The 15,497-nt window shown below is 44.7% G+C and overlaps 1 protein-coding gene across 1 annotated transcript in view; it reads left to right on the top strand.

Annotated features, from left to right (window-relative positions):
• The first annotated feature begins 234 nt into the window (after positions 1-234).
• Positions 235-15,497, top strand: part of tbx18 (T-box transcription factor 18) — a 17,070-nt gene continuing 1,807 nt past the window's right edge. The window contains exons 1-8 of the mRNA XM_063223384.1: positions 235-722; positions 2,126-2,291; positions 2,663-2,764; positions 3,116-3,287; positions 4,489-4,656; positions 7,387-7,451; positions 13,820-13,914; positions 14,345-15,497. The exon at positions 14,345-15,497 is cut by the window's right edge and continues 1,807 nt beyond it. Of these exons, the coding sequence (XP_063079454.1) occupies positions 389-722; positions 2,126-2,291; positions 2,663-2,764; positions 3,116-3,287; positions 4,489-4,656; positions 7,387-7,451; positions 13,820-13,914; positions 14,345-15,027 (1,785 nt within the window). The 5' untranslated portion in view covers positions 235-388 and the 3' untranslated portion in view covers positions 15,028-15,497. The remainder of the gene's footprint in view (positions 723-2,125; positions 2,292-2,662; positions 2,765-3,115; positions 3,288-4,488; positions 4,657-7,386; positions 7,452-13,819; positions 13,915-14,344) is intronic.

Raw genomic sequence — 15,497 nt, forward strand, 5'->3', positions numbered from 1 at the left:
GCGGTGTGAAAATGATCGCAATGTCGCGAGCATGACTGGAGCTCGGCGCTCGGGTGATGATTCATTCACCGAGCCCACTTTACCACATAAGGGCGGTGCACAACTCCGCGAGGGGTCGGAAACCCGTGCTCCTATTGGCAGGGCGCGCGAGTGATTGGCACGCGCCGCCCCTCCTCTCTCGCGTCCCTGGTTATTGACACTTTAACGGATCCCGGCCACTGCTTTTGCCGTCTGCAAGCGCGCTGACAGATCAATGTGACCGTTTCAAAAATCCCAGTCGCTTCGTTTTCACCCATTTTTCACTCGCGTGAGCTAGGATGCCAGTGTTTGGCTAATCAACAGTGACTAAAGCTGACTCTACCGTGCTTGCTGCAAGGATTACAACTGAATGCACTCCAGTCCGAGTGGCAGATGTACTTTGGGTGAACTTTTTTTACTCTCTGCTGCTTGCGACAGTGTCCACACTCTCACGGCTTGTGGCATGGCGGAAAAACGGAGGTCTCCGTGCACTATGAGCCTGAAGGCTCACGCGTTCTCGGTGGAGGCGCTCATCGGCGCCGAGAAGAAGCGCAAACTTGAGGACGACGACGAAGACAATGTTGAGAACTGCTTCGAGGAGGGGAACGAGGTCGCGAGCCTTAACGGGAGTCCGAGGCTCAGAACGGAGAGGTTGTGCGCCAGCGCTCGAAGTTGCGAGATTGAGTGCGCCAGTGACGGGTCCCGTAAGTAGCCTACTCCCACACACAAGTTGCATGGTTTTTAACTTTGAGCCTATGCGATTTACAAATAGCCCACTGCACACATGCACAAACACATGCAGCCTCTTTCGAAGCGAACACATTGATAAAAATGTCAATTTATGCCAAATAATCACTTGAGAATTATTTAATCGTAAAACCCACGTAGTAGGCTATACGTCAAATGCCGTCAGTAATAATTTGGATAATAACGATAAAGACGATATGACATATAATATTTAATTTGAGCAATTACTACGCATAACATTATGAATGCAATAACCCCCCCCCACATACACACACACACCCACACACACACACACACACACACACACACACACACCCCCACATACACACACACACCCACACACACCAAATGTAGGCCACATAACTTGAGTTCATCAAAGCCAGATCAAATCAACAGACGCATATTCTTTGACATTCCACGTGGATATATTTCAACAGTTTGGCACCACAAATAAGTATAATAGTAACATTAATGATAAGTTGTTATTGCAGTTTAAATCGTGTGCTATGGAGTAGTTGTCTGTGTACCAAAACGGGGTATTTTCCAACAATTGTGCTCCCAGTGCAAACAAAGTAGATCATGCGTAAAATCATGAACACTGCGGCAAAGGCCTGTTAAAATCGTGATCGTATAAGATGTATTATTGTGTATTATAATTTCTCAGTCATGAGTGAGTTTAACGGGCCTGGTGTGAGCTTGGGTAATCTATGATCACGTCTTTACGAGTTGACTGGCCACCATAAAGGCAGCAATTACTCTCTCACGATTAGCTAAAGTACACAGCAAGCAAGTTCAACTCAGTCACCCGGACCTGGGGGTAGAAAAAACATTTCCTGACTCAGGCAAGACTGTGAAGACAGCTCACGGTCTAGAAATCCCCTCCGTTGAACGAAGAGTTGGGCCTTTGCTGAGGCCTAGGCCTAGAGTTTTCCTCGGATACGCTGATGCTTCTGTAAAAGTGAAAAAGTGTGCATTTCTACATTGTGGAAAATCTAGGTCCTATAAATGACATAAGAAACTGCAAATATTTACTGTTATGAACCATTAAGCCGGACTGCATTTTAAGTAGTCTGTCAAGCATTGAAGCGCTGCGGATTTTCTTTTACTTCCAAACCAAAACATGTAGATTGAAAAATGTACAGGGTCATAGAGAAGAACTAAAATGCACGGACCGTAATGCACTGATACACAAGCACTGTAAACAAGCAAACCAAACTATTGTTTTCAAGTTACCGCTCTTTTCGCACGATTCGCCAAGATTGAATCATTCACTTCAGCCAGTGAACTGTCGTGCAATCGTTCTGCGCTTTTTATGCATGGCGAATTAAGCAGGATAACGGTTGTATTTTTGTTTTCTTAGCTGAATGCGATGAGGTGTTATTGGAGAGCCCGCGGCCATCATCCCAGGGCGCGCCCTTGCTCGTGAGTGCTTCGGGAGAGGAGATGCGCACGGACCTGCAGGGCTCCGACCTTTGGAAACGGTTCCATGAGATCGGAACGGAAATGATAATCACCAAAGCGGGCAGGTGGGATGAAAAGCAAATCTAACAAATATTTTAAATATTTTTTTTCAGACGTGTTTGCGCGGGCTTTCACAATTAATCATTAATAAAATAGATGTTGTTCAGAACTTTGTTAAATTTATATTAACTCTAAATAGTGGTTTTTAAAAAAAAAAAATCTTTATTACATATGCGTAACGATGTTATTGAAAATAAAATGAAGAAAGTGTTTCCTCTCCTATTGCAACACAATTTAATATGGTGGTCAAATGCAGTCAAATTATCTCCATAGTCCACCCACAAAATTAGGAATAATATAGCCTAATACTATTGATAATGTTTTTTTTTTATGAATATGCTATTTGTATCGAAACATTTGTCTTTGTCTCGCGAAGGCGGATGTTCCCTGCCATGCGCGTCAAGATAACGGGTCTGGATCCCCATCAACAATATTACATCGCCATGGACATAATTCCCGTAGACAACAAAAGATACAGGTGGGTTATTTATGAATATTTAATATATAGGCCTATCAATTTCGGAGTTTTGCTTGTTTGATTTTCTAAACAAAGTTTAAGGATTTACTACGCAACTACTGTCGTCTGAATACATGGGCCCAATAGGTCTAAATATCAACAAGCTTCCAAGCGGGAAACAAATGGCGCTGACAGTGTTTATGACATGTAGGCCTAGACATTGAACACTTTAACCTTTTGGAAGGATAACCTCTTCCATCTGCAAGGTCACGGCACAAATGTTGACCCAAACAGTATCGAGGCGACTTCCGAACTTTTGTACTTTTGTTTCTATTTTTGTTTCACGGCGGTGTTTTATTTCCTCCTCTGCAGGTATGTCTACCACAGTTCCAAATGGATGGTGGCAGGAAACGCTGACTCGCCCGTGCCGCCACGCGTCTACATCCACCCGGATTCGCCCGCTTCTGGGGAGACATGGATGAGACAAGTCATTAGTTTTGACAAGCTTAAACTGACCAACAACGAGCTTGACGACCAGGGCCACGTAAGTAATTACAGTAGGCTACATTTTTATGGTGTTAATTCAACACTTACAACAGCTAAAGAGTTGAACCATCGCCATGAGCGTTAACTTCAACTCGATGAGGGTTCAATTGACACTGCCAAATTAACAGTGTACTAACCTGTTAGGCCTACATATATTCCAGTCATTGAATTCAAGAAATTGTCTGTCAAGGCTTTTTAAGGTTTAAGCCAGCCTATCAAGTCAGTTCATTGAAACATATGGGAGATTTACTGGACTGAAATGTTTTAACACGTACAGAAAAGCCCATGATGAAAGCAAGCTAACACCAGAATAGCCGTGCGAGTCTTTGGGAGCTATTTACAGGACCTGTAGTTAAAAGCATCACCAGCTATCCCACAGTCTTTTATGTACTGCTTAAGCACAACATATGATAACCATTGTCACCCCCATCCCCATTCTGTTTTGCTGTATTATTTTAAAAGCGTGAGCATGTAGTAATATGGAAAGCAGTAAACAAGGCCAATTGAAGGCTTCCCCTTAGGGCTAAACGGTTAGAAGTCGGGGCTGGGCCCTTTGAAAATGCACCATGTGTGCCTTTTTTTAATGGCGGGAGGAAAACACACGTTGGTTAATTCTGTCGTTTCCCGCTCTAAATACGTCGGACTGAGGCAAACACACATACAAGGATACGCTTTCTCACAGACACACGCTCACAGATGTACACAAACCTGCAATTTTGAAATGTGTTAATAGGGCAGAAACACCCGCAAATAGGTTTGTTGAGTACAAACACACACACGAGCACACACACACACACACACACACACACACACACACACACACACACACACACACACACACACACACACACAGTAGTCACAGAAAAAATATACCCACAATCAAACACAAACACACACACACACACACACACACAAACACAAACACACACAAACACACACACACACACACTTAGCGTGAACCAAGTCGCACAAGCAGTCGCAAGTAGTCGCACAAGCAAACTGGCCACGGCCACAAGATTTCTCAAAATAAATAAATAAATAAACTATTAATCCAAGATTTCCCCACATCATTCTGCACTCCAAGTCACACACGCTAGATAAGCCGTCTAATATATCGGCCATGAAATAAATGAAAAAAAAAATCTGTAAATTAATAGACGCAAAAATTAAATGGATTATTTATCTTTGTATTTCTCCAGATCATTCTGCACTCCATGCACAAGTACCAGCCGCGCGTGCACATCATCCGTAAGGAGTGTGGCGAGGAGCTGTCTCCGGTCAAGCCGGTGCCCACCAGCGACGGCGTCAAGGCCTTCGCCTTCCCCGAGACAGTCTTCACCACCGTCACCGCCTACCAGAACCAACAGGTAACACACCGCTGCCGAGTGTGTCAGTGTGTGTGTGTGTGTGTGTGTGTGCGCGTGTGCGTGCGTGCGCGCGCGCTGAATGCATTATGTTGAATTAGTGTGTGTGTGTGTGTGTGTGTGTGTGAGTAGAGGCTGTGTGTGTCTGTGTGTGTGTGCCTATAAGTAGAGGCCTTGTGTGTCTGTGCGTGCACGTATACCGTATGTAGAGGCTGTGTGTGTGTGTAGGCGTTTGTGTTTGTGTGTGTGTGTGTGTGCGTCCTCGCTCTTGAATGTAGAGGCTGTGTGTGTGTGTGTGCGCGTGCTCATTTTTGTATGTAGAGGCTGTGTGTGTGTTTTTTGTGTGTGTGTGTGTGTGTATGTGTGTGTGTGTGTTTGCGCGCGCTTGCTTGCTAACGAGCGTCTTGTTCTAATGAGGCCTTGCTGTAACGAGCGCCTGCTAACGGGGCCCTGGAATGTCGAACACACACACACACACACACACACACACACACACACACACACACACACACACTGCTACAGGCCCCGTCGTATGCCAGCCACGTCTTGGAGCTGTTTGCCAAAACCAGAGCGGAGGGCTCCGCAGGGGCTGCGTTTGTTAGCACCCTACAGTATGCCGCTCTGGTTTAAACACCTTCCTGCTTCAAGCTTGAAATACACACACATGCACACACACATTCACACACACAAGCACACACACACGCACGCACACACACACACATACAATCCCATGCATATACGCATACGGACACGTATTTGCACATAGACTTCTAGACTAAGACTTCTAAACAAAGAGTCAAACCCAGACAGCTACAGCATATGTGCTTAGAAGTTAGCACACACACACACACATCCACTTACACGCTCGCTCTTTCTCTCTCAAACACACACACACACATATACACACACACACACACACACAGTTAAAAGAGAAATAAACAGGTCAGTGTGCGTGCAGTTTTAGTGCACAGTTATTTTTGTAATGTTACCTTGGTATTTATTAGCTGTTATGTCTGTATTAGTAGCAGTAACGATACTTCATGGATCTCGAGGGAAATAGAGGTGGCAGACTGTCACACAGTGGCAGACATCGTTTTGAAAATGATTCGGACCGTTTAAGCCTATTCTGAAAAATGGTATGAAGGAACTTGAAAAAGGGCATGACCAGCAACATACGTTTGGGGGAAATATAGCGTACAAATAACAAGATTTGTGGAAATGAGAGTTTGTCTTGCTTTGAAACTCTTGGAGCAATGGAACCTTCACAAGTGTCTCACTATAAATGTGAAGAGAGAAGATATGGCGCGTCCATATACTGCAAGAAGTGACACATTGGATTAAATGAATGAAATTAGGTCAATCATTCACAAGACAGATTTTACATACTATGTACAGAAACTAGTTTGGTCTGAACTCACTCAACTAATTTGTGAGCATTAAATGTTAAAAAACTGCATGTGAATAGTTAACCTAATTTTATGAGGTTAATACAATTTTTCACATTTTACAGTGTTACAGTGCCCATGGTAGTATGACAGGGAAATGATGCTGACTTTGTCTGGCTAATTGATTTTCTACTTTTGACGATAGTCGTGGCTAGGCATAATGTTATCAACAAAATGACTTAAGGTAAGACAGGTAAGAGTATCATAGCTCACATAACATCATCACCGTGTCTTGCCTTGCCTTTTAATATTTGTCCTGTCTTAGCGTAATTTTGATTATTTTGTTTGTCTAGTACTTTGTACAAGTGAAGAAATTGACAATAAAGTGGACTTAGAATTGGACTACGCAACTTTGTGTTGAAGTGGAGGAAACGCTGGGGTTAGTATAGCCCAGCTGGATTCAATAGTTGGTGGATACTGAGGTTTTCCCTTCAACAAAGGCAAGCGATTTTGGGGGTGATGTGGACATGTTTTGGGATGGCAGATTTTGATTTCGATCATGGTGAAATGGTGGAGTGTTGGAGTGCTGCGGTTTTGTGGGGCAGGTTGTCAAGTCTTGGTGTTGACGTCTATGTTTAGAAGGGCACCACGCATACTGTACAAGGGCACGCACGCATACACGCATGCACGTACGCGCGCACACACACACACACAAACACACACACACACAGTAGTACATACAGAGAGACGTGTGTGCACACATGGATACACGCACGCACACACACACTCACACACACACACACACACACACACACACACACACACACACACACACACACACACACACACACACACACACACACACACACACAGACACACACACAGCATAGCACAGCAAATCTCCATGCCAAGTGTCCCTATTCCAAGGGTGATGTCACCACGCGGCTGGGCTGGCCTGATGTAAAAATGAAATCCCCACTAGCTCAGCATTATAGGATAGGGGTCAGTGGCGCGGGGTCACAGACGCTGACGTTACGGGCTTCGGGTCAGTGAGCAAAACATGTTTTGATTCCACCCTCCCCCTTCTCCCCCCTCCGTATAAGTTTCACTATGTCTGACACCCCTCTCGTTGCTCTTGCTTTGCCATACTTTCACAGACTGACACACGCACACACACGAACACACACACACGCACCAACGAGCAGACAAACTCACTTTCACACACACACACACACACACACACACACACACACACACACACACACACACACACACACACACACACACACACACACACACTCTCAAAGGAGCAGACATACTAACTGTGCTGTCATTCTCTGCCTTACAGATCACTCGCTTGAAAATTGACAGAAATCCCTTCGCCAAAGGATTCCGAGATTCTGGAAGAAACCGGTAAGATTCATTTTTCTGTGTATTTCTTGTGGAGTGTGTGTTGGTGTTTACATCCTTTCCTGTGTCCTGCGCCCCTGTGTGTGCGCGCGTCCATTTTGGTGCATGTGTGGCGCATTTTGGTGCATGCCGGTGAGTGTTTGTATTGCTGTCTGTGTGCTTGTGCTCTATATCTGTATTCAAATGCTTGAAGCCTTTGTGACTTGCTCCAAAGTGTGTTTGTGCGTCTGTGTGTGCGCACACATGTGTGTGTGTGTGTGTGTGTGTGTGTGTGTGTGTGTGTGTGTGTGTGTGTGTGTGTGTGTGTGTGTGTGTGTGTGTGTGTGTGAGCGTTTACATGTGGTACAGATGTGGGATCTGTATTTATTGATTTTCAAATTTCTACATCAGCATATTCTTTGCTAAGTGATATTCATTGTTCTGCTCTACATAATGAGCATGGTACACAGAGCAAACTGTAAATGAATTTCCCAAGACTCCCACTGTACCTTGTCCATATAACAATTTTGCAAAAAGCAAAAATCAATTTGCTTATAATTGTACTAAGTAGTGTTTTATTAGTCTAGCATATTGTTATTTTCCAATTAGTGGATCGCTGATTTAGTCCATGTTACATTTTCTTTTTTTTTTCTTTCGTCTTTTTTCTTTTCTTTTTTTGTTGTTTGTTTTCTGTTCCGAGACGGAAATATTTCCTCTGGCCAAACATTTAAAAAGAAGAAGAAGAAAAAGAAAACAATAAACAAGCAGAGTCCAATGAGCCAAATGAGCCAAGACTAAACTGTAAAAATAGAGGCAGAACAAGAGGAAAGGGTGCTAAACAGGATAACAGTAAATGTTGTGGTGTTAATTCCACACTTAAAGAGTTGATTTGACATCAATTGGACTCAAATGAACTCTCTAAGTGTTAAATGAGCACTGCAGAATTTACTGTGTAACAGTAAAAAAAAATCACTGCTCTCTCTCTCTCTCTCTCTCTCTCTCTCTCTCTCTCTCTGCAAAGAAACAAACACATGTTTTTGAATGAGTGTGACTGTACCACAGACAAGAATAGAGGGAGCAAAGAGAACAGAAAAGGGAAGAGAGAAAAATGTTAGGAAAAGAAAAGGAGAGGGATGGAAAGACTGAGAAGAAGGGGAGAAGAGAAGAGAGGAGAGGGAGAGCTGGAACGGTCACAGTAGGATTGCCTCATCCGTAGTAAACTGACCAATTTTAAAACACGCAGAAAATCATTATGCCCAAAATCATTTTTACTCTTAACACTTATGTGCATGCAGCATGCATTTTTGCTCTTCACAATTGTGTGTATACAGTACAATACATATACATTTGCACACTTACGTGTGTGCATACAAGTACGCGTACATGTACACGCACACGCACACGTACACGTACACGTACACGTACGTACACTACAAATACACACAGGTACACGTACACACACACACACACACACACACACACACACACACACACACACACACACACACACACACACACACACACACACACACATGTACTTTAGTAGAGGAGAGGAGGAAATACGGGCTCTTCTGAAAATATGTTTTGCCAATCTCTTCACCAATTTATTACATCACCTTCGCTATGTGTCTTTCTGTGTTTTATCCCATCCCCCTCTCTCTCTATCACTCGTCCTCTATCTGTCCGTTTTGCCAATTCTCTTTCTCTCCATCACTCTCTCATCCTTCCCACCCCTCTCTATTTCTCACCTCACCCAATATGTTTTTCTCCCCGCCGCTCTGAAGTTCTGTCTCTCTCTTCCGTTCATTCTGTATGTGTCTCTGTCTCTATCTCTCCAGCCCCAATACACACACACACACCTCTCCTCTTTCCCCTTTGGCTCGGCCACTGTGAAATACAGGCCATCTCTGAGTCTTTAAGTACTACTACAGGAAAAGTAAAGCACTCGGCTAACACTAACAGGCTGGTTTGATTTGATAGGCTGGCTCTGGGTGCGGTTGGGTTGTTGCAGGGTTAGGGGGCTTCAGTCAGGTTGGGCTCAGGCCGGTGGGTCTGACAGGAGTGGCTGCCAGGCAGTGCGGCGGGGACTGCACTGAATGAATTACTTTTATTCATTTATGTATTTCATTTATTACTGTTTCCTCACTGTACTACTGCATTTGTGTTCCTCAGTCATTGAGAACGTATAGTTTAAAATTGGTGATTGGGATTGGTGGGGGAGAGGGAGTGGTGGCTTGACAGCACTGGTGGATGTGTGTGTAATGTGCTGCTATCATCTGAAACTGCTGACCCATAATTCATAGCAAATTGGAATACCTTACAGTAGGCAATATACTGAGATTATGGGTCAGAATGCGAAAAGTTTATAGCCCATGCCGATGGTTGTATGGGTCTCTTCGTTCCTTTGATGGTAATGTCAAGATTTTTGTCACCATCAGATGAAAGCAATGTATTGAATTAATAACGTGAATGAATAGAAACAGAAGGAATGAAAGAAAAACAAAGCTGGTTTAATTGATAGGGACCATGCATATCGATGAACATTTGTATTGGAAAATAAACCTATGTAAGCATGCCAGAATTAGCTCCATAGCTATATTTTTCATCGGTATTCAATGTAATAAATTATAGAATTTTCCGTAAAGTACTATTAACTGTTTTCTTCAGTCGATGGGAGTATGTATGTAATTTAAAAAGCACTAGACGGTGTAAATAGTGGCGGTGGTGGTGACGGAGGTGGAGTCGGTGGCCATCTTGTGTGAATTATCGCCTGGCCTCCAGTGGAGCAGGAGGGGCCTTTTAATCTGCTCCCTAACAAGGGAGCCCGGCGAGGCCCTCAACACACTATACAACTGAACTGGCCCATTACGCTAAACCCACTCTTAAAGCACAACCTCCCTCTACCACTCCCTTCTACTCTCTCTCTCTCTCTCTCTCTCTCTCTCTCTCTCTCTCTGTCTCTCTCTCTCTCTACCTGCCTTTCTCTCCCTCTACCTGCCTTCCCTTTCTCTTTCTCTTTCGTTTTGCCTTTGTTATCTCTTCCTATCTTTTTCCTATTTCTGTTTATCTATGTTCTGTCCCGTCCTTGCCTCATTCTCTCCCTCCTCATGCAACGCGCTGGCATTAACTCTTTCGTTCTTTCGTTCTTTCTTTCTTTCTTTCTTGTTTTTTTCCCCTCAGTTTCTGTCCCTTATTTCGGTACCTGTGGGCATACTACCCTCCGTTACCAAAATGTTGGCAATGCTAAAACATCAAAGCAAGTTGATATGTTTGTTGAGGAGCAAGAGTTATTTTTATTGCTTATATCATAAAGACACACAGGAATAAGTGATCAGGAAGCGTGAAGGTGTTGCTATTTTTAATACCAATCAAAGAGCCGTGCATTGGTTTGTGGGCGCCGCTGTTTGTAAAGTAAGTCCATACAATTCGACTGAAAAACACAAAGCAATAGCACAGAGATTGTACATTGATTTTGCCTTTTATCATCTATTGGTGACAAAAAAACACTGTATTTGTCTTCAAGGGAACAAAACATCGAACTGCACACTCGGCTAAAATTGTTTCTCGAATGTAACGAGTCTCATGTTATGTTGTTAGCAGAAGTGTTCCGCTAGTGAACAATGGATAGACAAACACGGTATGTGTGGTGCACAGCCTGCATATACTACTATTGTAGCCTACTTTCTTCATGCAACTTTCAAGATATAATGACAAGAGCGAATACAATGGCTCATGTTTGTGTGATGCTTTCTTGACCAGAGAGTGTTTATCGCCCTGGCTATTCATGCTTAATCCGTCTGTCTCCATTGTTTCCTCTCTCATACTGTATGTCTCCCACTTTCACCACAGTGTTGTTCTATATTACTTTTTAGTTGACTTTAAACAGGAGCAGATTATGACTCCAAGAAAGCCCCCCACATCATGAGTGTTGCTAGTTTACAGACAGATTCCATTTTTTTTTAGCCAGATGTTTGAGATCGTATGTTGCTGGGGTTTTAGGGGGTTTGAATGGATATGGACATATAGAGGATTGGGTTTCAGGACTCCCTTGAGTCTTGGGCCCCTGGGCCAGGGCCTCGTAGGCCCATGCAGTAATCCATGCTAGTAGCACACTAGTATATCAGAGTAATAGTAGTAAGAGTAGACACATCATAAGGTAGGCTACCATGTTTGTCAGTCTGTGCGCCGTTTGCTTTGGTTTTTCACAAGAATTAGGTCTGTTGACCTTGTGTCTCTTTCATTGTTTTGTTCACTGCTACATTTCTTCATATGATTATCCACTGACTTATTTTTTATGTATTTTCTGTACATCTGTGTAGTTACCTGGGAAGAAGGACGTTTTCTTTTCTTCCTCTCCTCAGTCCTTCCCTCTTAAGAGATGTCAGAAGTCCCTCAATACCCTCTCTCTCTCTCTCTCTCTCTCTCTCTCTCTCTCTCTCTCTCTCTCTCTCTCTCTCTCTCTCTCTCTCTTTCTTCCTTCCCGCTAAGAGATGTCAGAAGTCCCTCAGTCTCTCCACATCAATCTCTCTGGCTGCCTTCTGCTAATACCCTCACACCTCTCTCTCTCTCTCTCTCTCTCTCTCTCTCTCTCTCTCTCTCTCCCTCTCTCTCTCTCTCTCCTCATAAAGTCTTGGCAATGGCTTCCTGTGTTCTGTCTGTGATGCTGCAGTAAAACTTGTGTGAAAGTCGTTAGAGCCGCCACAGCCTCTCAGGCCGACTGAGCGCACTCAGGCCGAGGTGACACGCAAGCGATTATGCCCTGCACAGCCCAGCATCCCCAACATCACACACCAATCACAGGTAGTACATGCACATTCATACAGTACACAGACATGCTAACACACATGAACACACCTATGCAAGCACACACTCTCTCTTTCTCTCTCTATCTCTCTCTCTCTCTCTCTCTCTCTCTCTCTCTCTCTCTCTCACACACACACACACACACACACACACACACAAACTTAGTGCTGTATTCGTCCCGGTCCGTGGTGGCCCTGGATGAACAGACCTCCGGTTCCCGTGGCAACTGTTGTTTATTACGGAGCGAGGCGGCTCGGAGCTCTGCAGGCGTTTAACGTCCATCCGGTGGCCTCTGGGACACCTGGCCAGCTGTGGAACACAGGCAGAGAGAGAGAGAGAGAGAGAGAGAGAGAGAGAGAGAGAGAGAGAGAGAGAGAGAGAGAGAGAGAGAGAGAGAGGATGGAATTGAATTGAATTGAACTGAATTGAATTGAATTGAATTGAGAGACTTCATGGGAAACAGCTTGATTCAGCTTTGTTTCTTAGGTGTAGGCCTACATATAGGCCTATACACATGTGTCTTTTTTGGTAGAAATTCTTTGCAAACACAAGAAAGTCGTGGGGGTGGGGGGTGACTGGGTATAGTTATGGCTGAAGGTGTTGGGTGATTGATTGAGATAGTGCATGTGTGTGTGGGAGGGTGGGGCTGATATGCAGCTGTGTGTGTGTGTGTGTGTGTGTGTGTGTGTGTGTGTGTGTGTGTGTGTGTGTGTGTGTGTGTGTGTGTGTGTGTGTGTGTATGTGTGTGTGGCTGTACAGCTCATTAGAGTGCTTACAATTCTGCATTTTAAGTCATCATGATTGTTTTATTAGTTGAAGACTGCTATCAATGCACAGTTTTGTTGTCAAGAGCCATGGAACCAAAAGTTGATTCCGAATGCAGGACAAACAAAGAAGCATGGAACTAATCCTGTCAGCAGGTTTTTTTTCAATTAGGCTATTTGACTGCACTCACTGCACTGCACTGCTATTTGCTGCATCTTGCGGGCCAAATATAGTTGATAGCAGGCCAGATTTGGCCCCCGGGCCGCTAATTGCCTACCCCTGCTCTAAATGATGTTCGTTGGCCTTGTATAGGAACCACTGCTCCAAATGATGTGCTTTCTTGATGTACTTTGGAAATGGGTGTTGGATATTGCTTTGGATGGGCATTGGAAATTAGCTACAAATGCTATGATACTATTCTGTTGGGATTGTATAGCCTACATGCACTACTTGTATAGCCTATCAAATAAGCCAAACTGAACTGAACTGAACTCTTGTCTTGTATAGAATGGGGCTGGAGGCTCTAAATCAGTGTTTCCCAACCTTTTTTGTCCTGCGTACCCCCTAAGCCATTTTGTCATATGATGAGTACCCCCTCGCCCTCACACATGCTCTGTTCCTCTATCCCAATGTGACTACACTCAATATATTTGCTATTATTACATTTTTCCGCGTACCCCCTGAGGTGTGCTCGCGTAGTACCCCTAGTGGTACACGTACCCCTGGTTGGGAAACACTGCTCTAAATTATGTGTTTTTCTCTTGTATAAGATGAACCACTACTCTTAATGATGTGCTTGCTTGATGTGCTTTTCTCTTGTATAGGATGGGGCTGGAGGCTCTGGTGGAATCGTACGCCTTCTGGAGGCCGTCACTCAGAACACTCACATTCGAGGATATCCCTGGGATGACCAAACAAGGTACAAACAGGGCAAAAAAAAACCCTGAACACATGCACGCACGCACACACACACGCACACACTCACACACTCATGCATGCACATACACATGGTCACACACTTATATCAAGATGAAAGCAAATGAAAATCTTTCACTTGTACTTTTGCAAAACATGTATTTAACAGTATCCAAACCAATACATAACTCTAGTAAAACCAGACATTTTTGTTGTACTACTTTTGCCATATTTTAAGATCACCGCTACTATCTGAATCAAAAAATTCCTATTACTACCAAATAACTGCTCTTGCTTACAATTACTGTAATAACATGAATATTTACTAATGTTTTCAGCATTATTACTAGACATTTAATTTATTAGTTAGCATATTTAGTCAATCACTCTTAACAATTAATTTACACTTTATGGTGTGTGTGTGTGTTTTACAGGTGGTCCCGGTGCCCACCCAGGCATGGTGGGCTCGTCCGCACACCTGCTCTCCTCCTCCCCTTGCTCCTCCCCTGCCTTCCACCTGGGCTCGGGGGCGGGCCAGATGTGCGACTACTCCGCCTGCAGTCGTGCTGGCCACACCCTCCACCGATACGCCCCGCCCCTCACCGCCGACTCCTACAGCCGATTGGCCGCCGGTGGTCCCGCCACGGACACCTTCTCCGCCGCCCGAGCGCCCGCCTACGTGGGCGCGGCTACAGACGCCGACGGCTTCCCCTGCGGCCAGATCCAAATCCCCGGCATGCCTGGCCCCACCCCTTCCCAGCTGCAGTACCTGATGCCCGGCGCCGCCCACAACGCCTTCGCCACCAACCAGGGCACGCAGAGCTCCTACGGCGGCTTCCGCCTGCACAGTCCCTACGGCCTCTACGGCTACAACTTCTCCACGTCGCCCCGGCTGGCCGCCAGCCCGGAGAAAATGGCCGCCACGCAGGGCGCCTTCCTAGGCTCATCCCCCAGCGGCACACTGACGGACAGGCAGGTGCTGTCGCCGGTGGACGGCCTGCAGGTGTTGGGGGGAGGGCCCAGCGGCCAGCAGAGCCTCTTCGACTCCAGAACTCTGGGGAGTTTAGGGGCGGGGCTAACCAGCTCTGGTTCTCAAGTCACCGCCCACATGGCTTGAAAAGATAAAAGAAAAACTCAAAACAGAAGTGCACACATGGCTTAAAAAAACTCAAAACATCAAGTAAAACACCCCGCCTCCCAATCGGTCCTACTATTATTCTCACCCACTACCGTTACCATGTTGTACGGTTGCCATGGTCTTGAAATCGTCCAACATTTGTTCATGTTGACTTTTTTTTCCCAAAAAGTTGATGACCATGGTGACAATGGAGCCCATAGCAATGAGGAATATTGCATGAATGGAACGCCCATGAGGTGGATTTGACAGGATCTCTGTAAATGAACAAAGAGCACAAGAAAGACTTAAGGAGTTGAACTATACAAAGAGTGTGAATACAAACTTATACTGAGGTACCGGGCACTCTGAAGTCTTGAGGTTCCTGTGTAGTCATTGGCCAAAATGTATTAGCATTGTCTTTTAGTTTTCCATTTAACTGTTCTAAGCATCTATGAAGATGTCGTCCATAT

Source organism: Engraulis encrasicolus, chromosome 18 (genome assembly GCF_034702125.1).
Source record: "Engraulis encrasicolus isolate BLACKSEA-1 chromosome 18, IST_EnEncr_1.0, whole genome shotgun sequence".
NCBI lineage: Eukaryota > Metazoa > Chordata > Actinopteri > Clupeiformes > Engraulidae > Engraulis > Engraulis encrasicolus.